This window comes from Sparus aurata, chromosome 16 (genome assembly GCF_900880675.1).
Source record: "Sparus aurata chromosome 16, fSpaAur1.1, whole genome shotgun sequence".
Taxonomy (NCBI): Eukaryota; Metazoa; Chordata; class Actinopteri; order Spariformes; family Sparidae; genus Sparus; species Sparus aurata.
Window position 1 is genome coordinate 29,069,514 of NC_044202.1, and position 15,824 is coordinate 29,085,337.

The window sequence follows — 15,824 nt, forward strand, 5'->3', positions numbered from 1 at the left end:
AGAAAACATGGCAAAATAGATATGAGTCTGTAGTTATTAAAACAACTTGGATCATCAGCTTTAAACAGAGGAATAACTTTGGCAACTTTTAAATCCTCTGGTACAACGCCTGTTTTCAAAGACAGAGAAAATATGTGAGCAAGTGGCTGCAGTATTGACTGTTTCACCTGTTTGACAAGGAATGCAGTAATATTGTCATGACCGGCTGAAGATGTTTTTAGTTCATCAATTATGTAAATTTTTTCTTGGATATCAGGGGACTTAAAAGAAGAAATGATATGAAAATGTCTAGGAATAAAATCCAGTGGATTACCATGACATGCAGATATTTTGTTAGATAATTCACAACTAATATTAACAAAAAAAATCTAATTTTAAAAATTTTGAGCTATATCAAATGGATTTTTAAGAGAATTTTTTACCATCCAAAAAGACAGAAGTTAGAAGTTAGACAGATCTAATGGAATGAATATATTTACTTCTATAGGATTTATAAACACCATGGATAAGAGGAGTAGGATTTGAGACATGTTTTCTGTATAGTTTATTCTTTTTCCTCAACAGCTTCAACAAATCAACTGTAAACCAAGGCTTATTGAAGTCTTGACTGTCTTTCCTGGTAGAACTTCCAATTGGGAAACATTCATCAAAGCTAAAGCAATAACTTTCATAAAATGTTGATATGCAAACTCAGCATTATTTTCCTCATATAGGTCATCCCATGAAATACTGGTAAGCTTGTCTTTAAATTTTGAAATATTTGACTTGCTCATAATTCTTTTGTGCATTGTTTTCTTGGTATGTTTAGCTCTATTAAAACTCTTGATTAAAGAGTACTGGAATATGGGAAAATGGTCTGACAAATCTAAATACAAGACCCCAGATTTCATTCCTTCGCTCAAAGAGTTAGTTAAGATGTTATCAATCAAGGTTGCTGAATTTTCTTTAACTCCTAAGATTTCTGAATAAGAGGGAAAAAGTAACTAGAATAAAGAATATTGAGAAAATCACCAGTAAGAGTATCTGATTTATATTTAAAGAGATTTATATTGAAATCACATAAAATGTAACAGAGTTTATCCTCATTGCTTATCAGATCAAGAGAATTTGACAAACTTTCATTAAAATCTTTGATGATAGAGTCAGGTGGAGGATAAATAACACCAACAACAACATTCTTTCCAGCAGAGACACCGGAGAGCTCTACAAAAACAGATTCCACCTCAGCCCCATCAGACTTTAGAGAGAGATCATCCCTAATTTTAAATTCATAAACCTCATTGATAAACAGAGATACTCCGCCTCCAGATCTATTCTCTCTTATGTAGTGAACCGAATTGTATTTAGGTAATTTAAAAATGTCTCTAGAGTCCTCTGTAAGCCATGTTTCTGATAAAGCAATAACAGAAAAATCATGTTTAAGTGAAGATAGATAATGCATGAATTTGTCATAGTTGCTGGAAAGACTTCTTATATTCAGATGAAAAGTAGAGAATACATTAGGAGGTGTAGAAACAAACAAGTCATTAAACTGAGTGTCATAATAACTACAGATTTTAGAGGCATCAAATGATGAAAAAAAATGTAGGTCTGGGTCAACATCAAAGTTGTAAGGGTCAATAGTAGAGGGATCAAAGGGCTTAAAAACCTGGCCTTCAAAATCAGGTTTTTTGTAGTCCATAGTGTGTGTAAGGAATAATGTGCTGTAGGTATCTATCTATAAATGCACGGAATCTCTGTCTGTCTGTGTGTGTGTGTGTGTGTGTGTGTGTGTGTGTGTGTGTGTGTGTGTGTGTGTGTATGTGTCTGTTGGTCAAATATCTTTGCGGATAAGGGTCACACTGACCCGAGACTTTCAACATGGCTGCTGCGTGGTTCAGTGGTGTGCATCTAAGCATTTGTTTGGACTGCAATGATACCGTGAATAAATTATTTCATAAATGCTTTACAAATTCCGCCGAGCATAGTCCACCAGAGCTACCACAGTCACGTGCGCACCAGAGCCAATCACTGCACACCGTGGCCACGTGCGCACCAGAGCCAATCACTGCAGAGCTCAAGCCCACGACGTACCTGAAGAAACAAGCGGATTTATACGCGAGCTGGACCGGGATTTTGCCGGCGGTTCGGTCCCGTTCTGTTCTGTTCTGTGCATCTAAACTGACTGTTGTGGATTAATGAGATTAAACGAGTCCGGACCGAGTCTGTTCCGGTCTGAGGAGATCCGGAGACGCGCGGACAACAAAGTGGAATCGGAATCTGTGGGATGTTCATGTGTAGCTAGCCGCTAGCTAGCTGCTAGCCGCTAGCGTCTAGCTACACGGCCCACCTCCCGAGGCGACGGACCGGCCGCATCGGCATGTCCAAAACCGGACCTAGGGTAAATAATGTCCGCCACGCTTTTTCGCGAACATTGCCGTCACGTTTGCTTTGTGTCTGGTGCAGGAAGAAACGGTAAAAGCGGGCTTTTGTCACGAAAGTGTCCAAGCAGCAAGTTTGGTTATTGAGGAACAGGAAGTTGTGGGAGGGACCTAGGCGGATGATTGACAGGCAACGACGGTCAGACAGCGATATTGAGAGTTGAGAGATTTGTTACATTTAGCGTGTTTGGAGTGTGTAGTTAGTGTGTTATGTAGTGTTTGGTGTAGTGTGTTTAGTGTGTAGTGGAGTCGGTTTTTCGTTTAATGAGTCAGAACAATGAGAAGATGCTGAATGTGGAGCAGGCAGTGCAGCTCTCAAGGAGCACAGGCAGACCTGAGCATTGCCTGCATTTAAATGTAAATAGTTACATATAACTTTGTAAATTTTTTAAATGTATGCACAAATTTTGCAAACAACAATGTATATTTACATTCACATTATAAGTAAAAAAAAAAATGGTTTGTTGTAAATATGTTTATTTGAGGTTTTCACAGTAAAAAAATCAAACTTTTTCTACTCGGATTTTATGGGTTTTTTGTGATTTTAGGTCCATTGTGTTAATACAGTTTGTCAAAATAAAAAAAATAACTGTACAGTCACACATGTGAGGTTGTGCTAAAAACAATGACACCAAGTAAATCGTTTTTAAGGTGAAATATAATGGCAAAATCAAAAATAGTCAAAAACAGCCAATTATACCCTGGAATATCGGATTTCAAAACAAACCTAAATATCCCTGATGTCCCACCTTCAAACACAGCCTCATTTGGCAATCCATGAAAAAGCTCCTTAACCTCCCACTTTTTTATAGGAATACACTTTTGTTACGGGCACTGCACTAGTATAGTTAAATAATCAATATAGTGTATAAAATGTCTAATGATGGAGACTAATGAGCCAGACTAATGAGCCAGACTCTGAGCGTTGGCTTTCCTTTGGTGTGATGGGTTTTGGGTGGGTGGATGGACAATAAGTTTTGCATATCTCAAATATGCAATGTCACCTCTCTCCTGAGCTGCCTTCTTTGCTGGGAGTAGTTCTTTCCTTCTTTGCTGGACGGCTTCAGGGAAGTCCTCATTTATGAAGATGCCAGAGCCCTTCAAGTTTTTAGCTTAATCCAGAACAGCAAGTTTGTCCTTCAGCCGCAGAAATCTGACCACAATGGGTCGTGGCTTTTCTGATGATGCCATTGGCTTCCCAGTCCTGTGAGCCCAATCCAGCACTATTTTCAAATGATCCAGTTTTAGTTTTTCACTGAGTAGTTTTCTCACTTTTTCTTCAGATTCAGACACCTTTTTCGTCCCCAGACTCTTTAATGCCATTTACAACAATACTTTGGCATCTTGACTGGCCCTCCAGATATTCTGTCTTGTCTGAGATTGAAATCATGCTTTTGCAAATTGTGTCCATGTCTGTCCTGGTTTCCATACAGTTCTTGGACCAAGGTTTGCATGAGATTTTAAAATCATCAAATTCCTTTTGAGTCATTTCGAGACTCACCTTGCGATCATAGACTTGCTTTGACAGATCATCAGTCTTCCTGTTTGAAGAGTCAACTATGATCTGAACACAAGTTTTGAAGCTTTTTTTCCTGTTGTTCAAGCAAAGTCCTGTAAAAGTCTTTTTGTTGGTCCAACAATTCATGCACTTGAGCCATGGCGATATATTCCTCAGTGGTGTGGTTAGAAGCTTTGGGTGGCATGGTTTGGTCATCCAGGCCTGCTAGACCCAAAGTTCAGCAGGAAAGAGCCAGAAACCTCCCCAAAATGCTAACAATGTCCACGATTTTGCTGTAGAGAGTTGGTTAAACTCTTCTTAATTCAATCAGCAACAGAAATTTTAAGTTCTAGGCAGGATTCCTCAGATTTGTGTCGGATAGAGAAACACAGCAACAGCCATCTTGGGTCCAACCAGTGACTATTATTTGGAAAGAATCCACTGCTCCCAGATCAACACAACCAATCGGAGCCAAGGGGAGTGTCTGAGAGTGTCAGTCATTCTTGTGCATACGCTGCTGGCAGCCCCCCTCCCTCTCTCTCCCTCTCTATCTATCTATCTATCTATCTATCTAGATAAATCTCCATCCATCCATCCATCCATCTATCCATTTATCTATCTATGAATAATCCTTCACTCTACTCCTGCGTCATTGTCCGCTTTTTGGTCCTGCACCGCACCACACAGTGTGACAAATGTTGTACATTTATATTTTATTTGATAATTTATTAATCCTATCTCAGCAATTGCACATGTTCACAAAATGTGTGGGTTAGTGGATGCTGGTAAATACTGATGATGATGATGATGATGACGATGACTATCAGTACATTTACATAACACTCAAGAAAACCAAATTACTGGGTTAGTCCGTCTATGATCTGATTTTTAAAATGCATGTATACACCTTAGTCTGACTAAAATCGGACCGGATCGGATTTCTCAGAGTCAGATTTAAACACCTAGATTATTCGATTGATAGCATGTATACGTTCCATCAGATCGGATCGGATTTCTGCGTTCTGCGCAGGCTCGAATTTTTTTTTTTCAGGGCCATGAGCCGGAAGTAGAAGGACGGCGGCGACGGCGACGGCGGCGGCGTCTTTCTTCCGAAATAACCGCAAGCAAGAGTGCCATTGTGCATCTAGTTTGTGTAATTATGTACACCATATACCAGTGTTTCTTAAACTTTTTCAGACCGAGGACCACTTAACCCATAAAAAAACACTCACGGACCACCTAACTCAAAATAGCCCCAAAACAATATGCCAACTTCAGTTCACAAATTACAACATAAAATGACAGTTTTACCAAAGATACAGGTACTTTATTTTTGTCACACAGCTTGTACAGTGAGATTCTTTGTATTTAACCCATCCCTCAAGGAAGCAATATCATAGTCTCTGTACTCACTCAGTTTTTTTGTCATCTTAATGAGAAGAATGGTGCTGCTTTTTTTTCTGGGCCATGAGTGAAGCAATGTCCGGCTCCAAACTGGACAGTTTCAGTCTCATATCATAGTCCACATTAATCAGATTGCGCTGCTTTGTTTTCAGACCAACAAGGGAGGAAAATCCAACTTCACAGTTGTAGGTGGTTGGAAACGGCATCAACAGTTTCAGAGCAGAGTCTGCCAGCTCAGGGTGCTCAGGCAGGATGTGGAGCCAAAAGTCAGTCAATCCTCCCTGAAAGTTGTCCTCAGTGTCCCATCTGATGCACTGTCCACAAGCAGTGTTGGGAAAGTTCACTTTCTACATGAACTAGTTCAAAATTCAGTTCACAAACTTTAAAATGAACTAGTTAAGTTCATAGTTCATACTTCAAAAATTTGAACTAAGTTCACAGTTCCAAAAATGAACTAGTTCATAGTTCTTTTTTTTTTTTCATTTGTTGGTGCGAGCTATTATTTTTCAAAATTATTGCCACAGCCCATATAGAGCCACAGACAGCTATTATTTTATCAGAGCAGAGTCAGCCAGCTCAGGGTGCTCAGGCAGGATGTGGAGCCAAAAGTCAGTCAATCCTTTCTCCCTGAAAGTTGTCCTCAGTGTCCCATCTGATGCAATGTCCACAAGCAGTGTTGGGAAAGTTCACTTTCTACATGAACTAGTTCAAAATTCAGTTCACAAACTTTAAAATGAACTAGTTAAGTTCATAGTTCATAATTCAAAAATATGAACTAAGTTCACAGTTCCAAAAATGAACTAGTTCATAGTTCTTTTTTTTTTTTCAATATGTTGGTGCGAGCTATTATTTTTCAAAATTATTGCCACAGCCCATATAGAGCCACAGACAGCTATTATTCTATCAGTTTTAACACTGAAACTGCAGCTCTCCCACAATATTCTGCAAAACCAGGTTGTCCAGCTGTGGCTGGGAGATGAAGACAGCAGAGCCGCTACTGTACACCGTTAATGTGATTTGGGTGGTAGAGGATCTGTTTTGGCTCGCCGTTGCCGTGTCTTTTGATTTTTTATTTACTTGCACATCATGTGCTGTTTCAGGTTTGTCGTACAAATTAAAAATACAAAATAAAATAATACACAAATAAATAAATAATTTTTAAAAAAGAAGAAGAAATGGATAATAGATCTAAAAGATAATAAATAAATAGATATTTCAGACAGTGGCTTCAGGGAAAAACTTTTCATTATTACTCAGTAAGGTATTACTTTTTTTTATTTAACAAAATCAGAGATTCAAGCAAAGAGCTCAGTTCCAGGAGAAAAGGAGCAAATTTAGGTAGTGATTTTGCAATTTTTTGTTTGTGAATAAGACATTTTGCATAGGACAACAAAGTTCATCATGTGTTCAAGAGCATTATCTTCTGGGTTAACATAGCAAATAACATGTTTAAGGGTAAGAGAATGGACAGAGTTAGCAGCATAAAAAAAATGAGACCTGACAACAACACTCCAAAACTTTTTAGATATATCACAATAAAAAAACAGATGTGAAGCCTTCATTTGTTTTTGCCTCCATGCTTAGCACATTGATGACGCATGTGCGGTGCGACTCTGTGGAGGCTGGTGTTGCCAGTGTTCTGTCCGTTCAGGATGAATTAATCTGTGTTCGTTTGGTAATGCCTCACTGCATGTTTGGTATGCAGCTGTGTCTGTCTGAAATAGTTAAGTTTCATTTTGATCGAAAGTAAAGCGAGTTGCACAAACCTCTCGTCCAGTGTCCTTTTTATACACAACAGCCAGATTGGGTGTTTTTCCGCTACATATTAAGGCCTGTTCACGGTGTGTTTTAGCCGGTTTTCGCCTGGAAGGCTCAAAGGAATTCTGGCACTGTCATGAACGCATTCACAATAATGTTCATCAGGCAGAATACAGTTCACGTTCGCCCAAAAATATGAACGAGTTCATGAACGATCGTTCATTGAACGCGTTCATGCACAACACTGTCCACAAGGCTGTCAACCTCTCTTGGTGAAAGTTTGGAACTGACTTGCAAAGTATTGAGAGCGCTGAAAACATCAGCCAAGTAACTTTGCGAGCCACTGGAACTCATGCATTCTGTCATACAGCTCATCGCTGTGGCGCATCAATAACATTACCTCGTCTCGCAGTTCAAATAGACGGGTGAGAACTTTACCACGCGACAGCCAGCGAACTTCAGTGTGGAACAGAAGCTTTAAAAAGACGTGGGTTCAGTGCTTTACCTTTGATCTTGTTGACTATTTTCACAGATTCGTCCAGTACTCATTTTAGGCACAGTGACATTTTTTTCACAGCCAGTTGTTCTCTGTGGATGCAACAGTGTGTTGCTGCTGCAGATGGCACTACTGCGCGAACGCGCGTTACCAGTCCTTTCAGCTTTCCAGTCATTGCAGTTGCGCCGTCGGTGCAAATGCCGACACATCTTGACCAGTCCAGGTTATTTGTCATGATGAAATCATCGAGTGAGTGAAAAACTGCTTCTCCTGTGGTGTTGGTCGCAGGAGTAGTACATACTATGTTCTTTTGCGCGTGCATGTGAAAATATGAATGCGCGTGCACAATTTATGATATGATTTATGTCTGTTTATGATCTATTTTATGACTGTTTATGGTCTATTTTATGTTTGTTTATGGTCTAATTTATGTCTGTTTCTGGTCTAATTTATGACTGTTTATGTCCGGTTTTATGTCTGGATTTATGTCCAGTCAAATGGTTCTTATATTGTGGATGTTTACTCAACCTCCTCTGACCCCCACCCTCTGACCCCCATCCTCTGAGCTTCACACCTGTGAACTGCATGTCTTGTGTGTGTGGGGGTGGGGTGTGTTTTCAAGCTCTTCTGCAACCACCCATTCACGGTGATCTTGGGAGAGAGTGTGTGTGTATGTTTAATTTGTATTTCTTAGATGTTTGTCAACTTTATGGCAAACAGGTGAAATAATTTCAGAGTGTCCAGGAACAAAATGTGGGAAGGAAATGGGTGCAGACAACAGCTGTGATGGTCTTTGAAGGCAGACAACTGGTGGAGGAAATGATCTTGTCTGGTGGTTGGAGACAGTAAGTTTTGACACGTATATAGCAGAACCTGCTAAAGAGGGACAACCTGTGTGATACAGGAAAAATCTCTTTCCCGTGATGGCACCTCAGAGAAATTGCCTGCAGACACCGTCTGGTGGGGGGGAGTGGTTAACTGTGTTTGAATATAGTTGTCTGTAGGGGATAACTAACTCTCTCCTGCTCTGCAGCCGTCTAGTAGTGCTAAATCTTTAAGTTTTGTTATACCAGCTATTCTCAGCTGTTTTCCCCCCTACATTTAAATTCATTTGGACAAGACAATTTTCATCTGAAGTACCAATGGAGTCTCTAAATGGTGAGTTATTATTTCATTATCCTATTTCATTATCCTATTTCTAATAAGGTGGTTTTAATGGTTCTGTTGATCTTAGGATAATGTTTTGCATACTGTTTTAAAGGTTTTGTTTATTAGGTCACTTGGGGGGTGCTGTGTTGGGTGTTGAGGAAAACCCTGATGCTGACAACCAAGGCTAGTCTTTAATATCACTCATTTATGTTAGAATTTATTCAATTTACAATTTGTTTTAAATTGATTTCTTTACCTTCTTTTGTACAGTTTTCCAGGGAGAAACACGGTGCCCTGGTGACATCATTAGGGCAGAGCGAAAAAAACTTGATGATCAGATAGCTGTTTGGAAACAGAGAACTATTGGAGAGGATCAAAAAGGTCTTGATGGTAATACAGTGTTTTGTTTTATGCTTAAATAGAAATTGTCAATATGTCGTCAGTTTATATTAATTATTTATAAAAAAAAAAAAAAATCTGCTAATATGTATAGATTGCCCTCCCCCTCATAAAAAAATCAAAAGTCTGGATTGTGCTAAAACCTCTGGCAAGAAGTCATTATTGAGCCGAAAACGTCGTGGGATTAAGAGCCGTCAGACTGATAATGATGCAATGTATGTAACAACTATTTGTTAGTAGCATGAATCAACAGTCATAGTGTGTGTTATTATGATTATTAATATACTTGAAATAAATGTTATTGTTGATTCTAATTTTTTTCCTAACTTTATCGCGTTATCACAGGTCGGGGAACGGTGTATGGCAACCGTTAGACATTCCTCAGAAGTCGCAGTTCTTTCCCCCGAGAGAAGTGGATGAGGCAGTGCAGACACTCGTGCAGCTAAACACAACGCCGAGGGACGAGCCCCAGTTACCCGCTGGATATGTGGTTGCCTCTTCCCAAACAGGTGTTGTAGAAAATGATGTGTATGACAATGATATTTTTATTGTAAGCCCTCGGTCCAGTGCACCTGATGAACATATATCAGCAGATGTATTGTCGCTACTGGCCGCTACAGTTAGCAATATACAATCATCCCCGGCAGGCTGTCCTAATAGCAGTGTGACCAGTGTGGGCAACACGCCTTTGACGTGTCTACAATTGAATGATTCTCTGGATTTATCAGACGTGTCTTATAGTAATACTAATCAGGTTGGCTCGTTAGAGCATTTTGCTCCCCTACAGGAAACTGAACTGCCTGATTTAAGTAGCCATTATGGCCTCAATCTTTTCGGTCTAGGACTAGCTAAACAACATGACGCAGAGACACAGACACCAGTTAATTTGCAGGACTCTGTGGTCGGTAGAGTTGATCAGCTGACGGCTGTAGTAAATAGTGAATTTGCAGAATTAAAATGACACCAACTGGCTTTGGAAAAATCCGTCAGTGAAAATAAAAACCTGTTACAAAAACAGAATGAAAAGCTAATTGAAATAGTGCAACAACTAAGAAGCTCTACTGCGCAGCATAAAGAGGATACTGCAGCTGTGAGACGATGTTTGAGGGAGCATTCCGATTGTAACACCTCCATTTCTATTTTGCTAGACACGTTGGTGCTGAGGCTTTTGAGTTAAAATTTTACACATCTCTGTAACCCTAATTAGCAGCCATCATGCCTCCTCATAAAAAAAAATTCAGACTTAAAGACGGGATATGGAGTGTTTTAGACACCAGTGATGATGAAAATGATGAATGGAACTCTGATGATGAGAGAGCTGTATCCATTGCCAGCGAAGGTGTCCATGGTAGATATATCCGGTGTGCGCAAAAAAATGGTTTGCCTTATGGTGATAATGTAGCGGGCAATGTCGACACATTGTCTAGATGGGCTAGAGTTCGGGCTAGACGAGTTGATGCCTTAACAAGACGTGTGACACATATTGCGTCCACCCGCCTCTGTGCTGCTCGTACTGTTGCTCATAATGCTAGTTTTACTTGTGCTAATGATGCTAATGTTGTGGCTGCTTGTGGTAGCGTGGCCTGTGCTGATGAAACTACTTATGCTAGTGTTTTTGCTAATGTGGACTGTGCTGATAAAAATGCTTCTGATAATGGTTGTGCCGGTGTTAATAACAGTGTTATTGAGATTTCTGACGATGATGATGATGATGATGACTCTGTTAGCCTTGTTAGCGTAGGGTTCGATACATCAGTCAGTGTTGATACTGAGTCTGTTGTTCAGGCTGACAGAGTTATGTTGCAGAGTCCTGTAGACCCCCTCAGTGTTGGTGGGGCTTGTTCTATAAATCAGATAGGTGGTGGTGGTGGCGGTGATAGAGAAGCAGAACAGGATGCAGTGGCTGAGCGTGAGTCGGGGTCTGTTTCCTTCTCTGATGATGATGACGATGATGATGACAATGAGGTGAGACCACCGATACAAGTCCGTGACATACCGAATTTTAATGCGATGGAGTTGCGGCAGAGTCTCGATTTCAGAGACATCAGTCTCAGAGACATCAGATAACCCCGAGTTGGTACCCAGGAGAATCAGAGAAAGGTTGTCTGGTGTGATAGAACGTGCGTTAGATGGTACACACCCTGGGAGTATTTTAAATGCGGTGTTAAGAGGGCCGTCCCTGGCCAATGATGTGCAGGCTATTTTAAACTCTGACAACCAATACAATACAGATTTGTTTCTGGAAGAAATTTCGCGAGTTTTACAGAGTAATGACACGTCCATGTCTGATGATGAACTAGAGTTTATTGTTACGGTGGTGCAGAATAGAAGCGGCGGAAAGTGTAAACATATTAATAAAATACCGTATAATAAGATATTGTCGGAGAAAACACGATTCCTATTTAATCCTGACAATATGGGAGGCAATAATTTGTGCTTCAGCCTCTGTCTTGCACGTTTTGAAAAAAAAAGACAAGAAGAGGAAAAACAAAAATTGCTCAAACAAACAGTGGATGTAGAAACATTGGATGAACAAACATATGCAGAAAATACCCATCTGAAAATTTTGGGTGATCTCACAAGCTGTGCGTCCTTTGATAAAGTAGCCGCATTATTGTTATGAGACATATGAAGCGGTCTTGAGTCATAGCTGTAAACTCAGGTGCAATGTGTGTTTTACAAACGCTTGTCACAGACATCCAACTAAAACTGTAAAATGTGGTGACTGTAAACGCATATGCAAATCTAATTTTTGTCACAAGCAACACAAAATGGTGGAGATAACTCATAAAACAATACCATGTGACAGACTAAGGTACTGTGAGACATGCGGCAGTGTCTACACAGTGGGAAAAGGAGGTAAAACACACAAATGTCGCCCTCTTAAGTGTCGTCACTGCAATGAAGAAATAATGGATGTCAAGGCCCCCCACCAGTGTTATATTCAGCCTCTGAAAAAGAAAAAGCCGACAGATAAATACCTGGTATATGATTTCGAAACTCGGTATCACAATGGCAGACACGAAGCAAATTTTTGCTGTGTAAAAGACCTTGACGGTAAAAACATGTTTTGTTTCCCCGGCCTAAATTGTGTGGAAACATTTGTTGAACGCTATCGAAAACCCAAATATGATGGATACACATTCATTGCGCACAACGCGTCAGGGTTTGACAACTATATTTTGCTTGAATATATGGTGAAAAATAAAATCACACCTGAACTGACCATGCGAGGTAGCAGAGTCATTTTGATGTACGACCGAGCGTACAAGCAGCGGTGGATAGATTCTTTCAGCTTTCTACCTATGCGTTTGTCAAAAATACCAGCAGCATTAGGGTTTGAGGACATGATGAAAGGTTATTTTCCTCATAAGTTCAACACGGCGGGGAACGAGAAGTATGTGGGTCCCTATCCGGAACCATATTACTATGGTTATGATAATATGAGTGGCAGTGAAAAAATAACATTCATGGCTTGGTATAATACTGTCTGCGGAGAAACTTTCGACTTTGAGAAAGAGATTCAGCGGCATTGTGTCAATGATGTGGATGTGTTGCTCAGAGGATGTAGTATCTATCAGGATACTTTTCGGAAATGCACAGAACTTGACCCCTTCGTCTTTACCACATTGGCATCCAGTTGTATGGGTGTGTTTAAAACATTGTTTCTGAAGAAAGACACACTCGCTCTCACGCATGACAGTGCATACGTTGGCCAGTATAAGGCGTATTCAGATGTGTCTATTCAATGGCTTGAATATCTGAGTCACAGTCAAAAGATTGAGACAAAACATGCAGTCAACCATGGCGAACATCAGATTGGACCATACTTTGTGGATGGCTATCAACCCAATACAAAAAAGTGTTACGAGTTTGGTTTAAATCCCGTGGTCAAAGAGACTTACGGTGTGCTTTATGGTCAGTTTATGTCAAAGGTAAACGAATTGGAGGTTAGATATGGTCATGAAGTTGAAGTGATGTGGGAGTGTGAATGGCTCCAGCGTAGAAAGAATGATTTAAGCGTTCAAACGTTTCTACAGAGTTACAGGAAACCAGAACGTCTGGACCCTCGAGAGGCTCTTTTTGGAGGCCGTACAAATGCAATGAAGCTGTATCACAAGGTGTCAGAGGGTGAGAAGGTACGATATTACGACTTCACCAGTTTGTACCCTGCTGTGAACTCACAAAAACAGTATCCGTTTGGACACCCGCAGATTATCTATAGGGATTTTTGTTCCCTTGATATGTATTTCGGCTTTGTTAAGTGTGATGTGCTTCCTCCCAGAGGGTTATTCCATCCTGTCCTGCCCTATAGGTGTCACAATAAACTAATGTTCCCATTATGTCGAACATGTGCCGAGGAGCTGAACCAGACCAGTAACTGTGCACACAGTGACAAAGACAGACAGTTGTCAGGTGTGTGGGTCTCGTTTGAGCTTCAAAAAGCGGTTGAAAAAGGATACAAGATACATTGATACATTGAGGAGTATTTCAAAAAGGAGGGTATCCGGCTAGACCCAGACAAAATCTGTGTCAACAAGGCAGTGAGGAGTTGCAACAAGCTTCTTCTGAACTCGTTATGGGGCCGTTTTAGCATGAGGAATAATTTGCCAGCATGTGAGTTGATAACAGAATCAGACCGCTTTACACAGCTGATGTTTGGTGATCAATATGATGTGCGGCAGTTTTGTTTCATATCAGATGATGTTGCTATAGTACAGTGGTGTCATGCTGACATTAAAGCGGCCAGAACAAAAGATGTAAATATCTTTATTGGTGCCTTTACCACTGCTCATGCGCGTCTCATGCTTTATGATGTGATGGAGAAGTTAGATCGCCGTGTGTTGTATTGTGACACGGACAGCGTTGTATTTACTTCCCAGCCGGGGGAGCGGATCCCACCCTTAGGCGAATATCTGGGTAATTTGACGGATGAGTTAAATGATGGAAATTTGTGTGACCTTCCTGAAGAAGATTATATCACCGAGTTCGTGTCGGGGGGTCCAAAGTATTATGCTTATCACACAGCTCACGGCAAAACAATGGTTAAATGCAAGGGTGTGACCCTAAACTCCAAAAATACATCTGTGGTCACCCACAAGTCTCTGGTGGGTTTGGTTCAAGCCTTTGTTGCCAATCAGAATACAGAGGCACACGTGGTGACTGTTTCTGAAACCATTAAAAGAGACAAAAAGCGCTTCCTTCTCAAGAATGACACAGTTACAAAAAAAATTCACGTTGTCTACAACAAACGCAGAGTATTAAGTGATTACACTACCCTACCTTATGGCTATTAGACCAGATCAAGAATTTGATGCAAGACTACAACATCCGTTTAGTTTGGTGGTGAGCGGCCCTTCAAATTGTGGGAAGACATATTTTGTTAAAAATGTTATTGAAAAAGCATCGTCAATTATTACACATAATATTGACAATATCGTGTACATATACTCTTGTTGGCAACCTTTATATAATCAGCTACTTCAGATAAGAGAAATTAATTTTGTGAATGGTCTACCCGAATCTCTGTGTGATGATGTGTTGTTAGCCCCAGAGAAAAACAATTTGCTCATTATAGATGATTTGATGAATGACGCCAGCAACAATTTAGAAGTGCAAAATGTTTTTACAAAATACGTTCATCATAGGAACTTGAGTTGTATATATTTAGTCCAAAATTTGTTTATTCAAGGCAAGGCTAGCCGGACTATTAGTTTGAACACCAATTACCTTGTTTTGTTAAAAAACCCCAGAGATAAATACCAGATAACTTTAATAGGCAGACAAATGTTTCCTGGTAACTCTAAATTTTTTTGGGAGGCTTTTAATGATGCCACCAGTACAACATATGGTTATCTTCTTATTGATTATAAAGCCAAGACACCTGATTATTTAAGACTTAGGACAGCTTTGCTGTCTGACCGTCCGGTTGTATACATCTCTAAAAAGCAGAAGGGGTAACCATGTCATCACGCATGCAGAGGAATTTGGCCCTGTTGGAACTGTTATATAAATCAACGCCAAGTATGCACAGGGTCATAGTGGGGAAAGCTTGCTCGGACTTTATCAATGCTCTGTGTGAAATAGCTCTCAATGTGCTGAGTGGTAACATCCCTTTGACTGATAAACAGTACAAACAGCTGAAAAAAAGGAAAGCCGTCATCAGATTAGTAGCCGACAAAAAAGTCAGACTTTTAAAAAAGAAAAAGAGTATCAATCAGTCTGAAGGCTTTTGTTGCCTCTACTAGGAGCAGCCATACCATTTATAGCCAGTCTTTTTAACAGAGGGTGATATGGAGCATACGCAGAAAATCTTCCTGGTACCACAGCATCAGTTGGATGCCTTAAAACAACCGCAACAGTACGAGCAGAACAGATCCATAAGACAAACGGCGCAAAATGAATTGGATAAAGCCATGACTGATGTCCTAAACCTACCAGACACTGATGTATATGAAAAGCCCAAAAAATATGCAGGTATTCTACAGAGATACCTAGTGATGACAAAACAGAATGAGCTTGAAAAAAACCTTTTGACTCTATCCATACCGAACACTTCAGACCTTGTGGCACCTATCGATGACCAAGATAAAAAAGATTTAATCGCTGAAGAGGTACTAAAACACATGCCTAAAAGAAGCAGGAAAAATGCCGAACACATTTTGGAAGCTGCAGCCCGGGCAAAAAATGTGATCTCGTG

The 15,824-nt window shown here is 40.2% G+C and overlaps 1 protein-coding gene across 1 annotated transcript; it reads left to right on the forward strand.

Annotated features, from left to right (window-relative positions):
• Positions 1 to 8,888: 8,888 nt before the first annotated feature.
• Positions 8,889 to 14,865, forward strand: LOC115597323 (uncharacterized). The gene is made up of 2 exons (XM_030443153.1): positions 8,889 to 9,339; positions 9,470 to 14,865. The coding sequence occupies exon 2, from the start codon at positions 11,896 to 11,898 to the stop codon at positions 13,597 to 13,599; it is 1,704 nt and encodes a 567-aa protein (XP_030299013.1). The 5' UTR covers positions 8,889 to 9,339; positions 9,470 to 11,895; the 3' UTR covers positions 13,600 to 14,865.
• Positions 14,866 to 15,824: the final 959 nt, after the last annotated feature.

Bases quoted from the DNA above. Each gene is read 5' to 3' on its own strand.
- LOC115597323 (XM_030443153.1), top strand. From the start codon at position 11,896: ATGGTGGAGATAACTCATAAAACAATACCATGTGACAGACTAAGGTAC.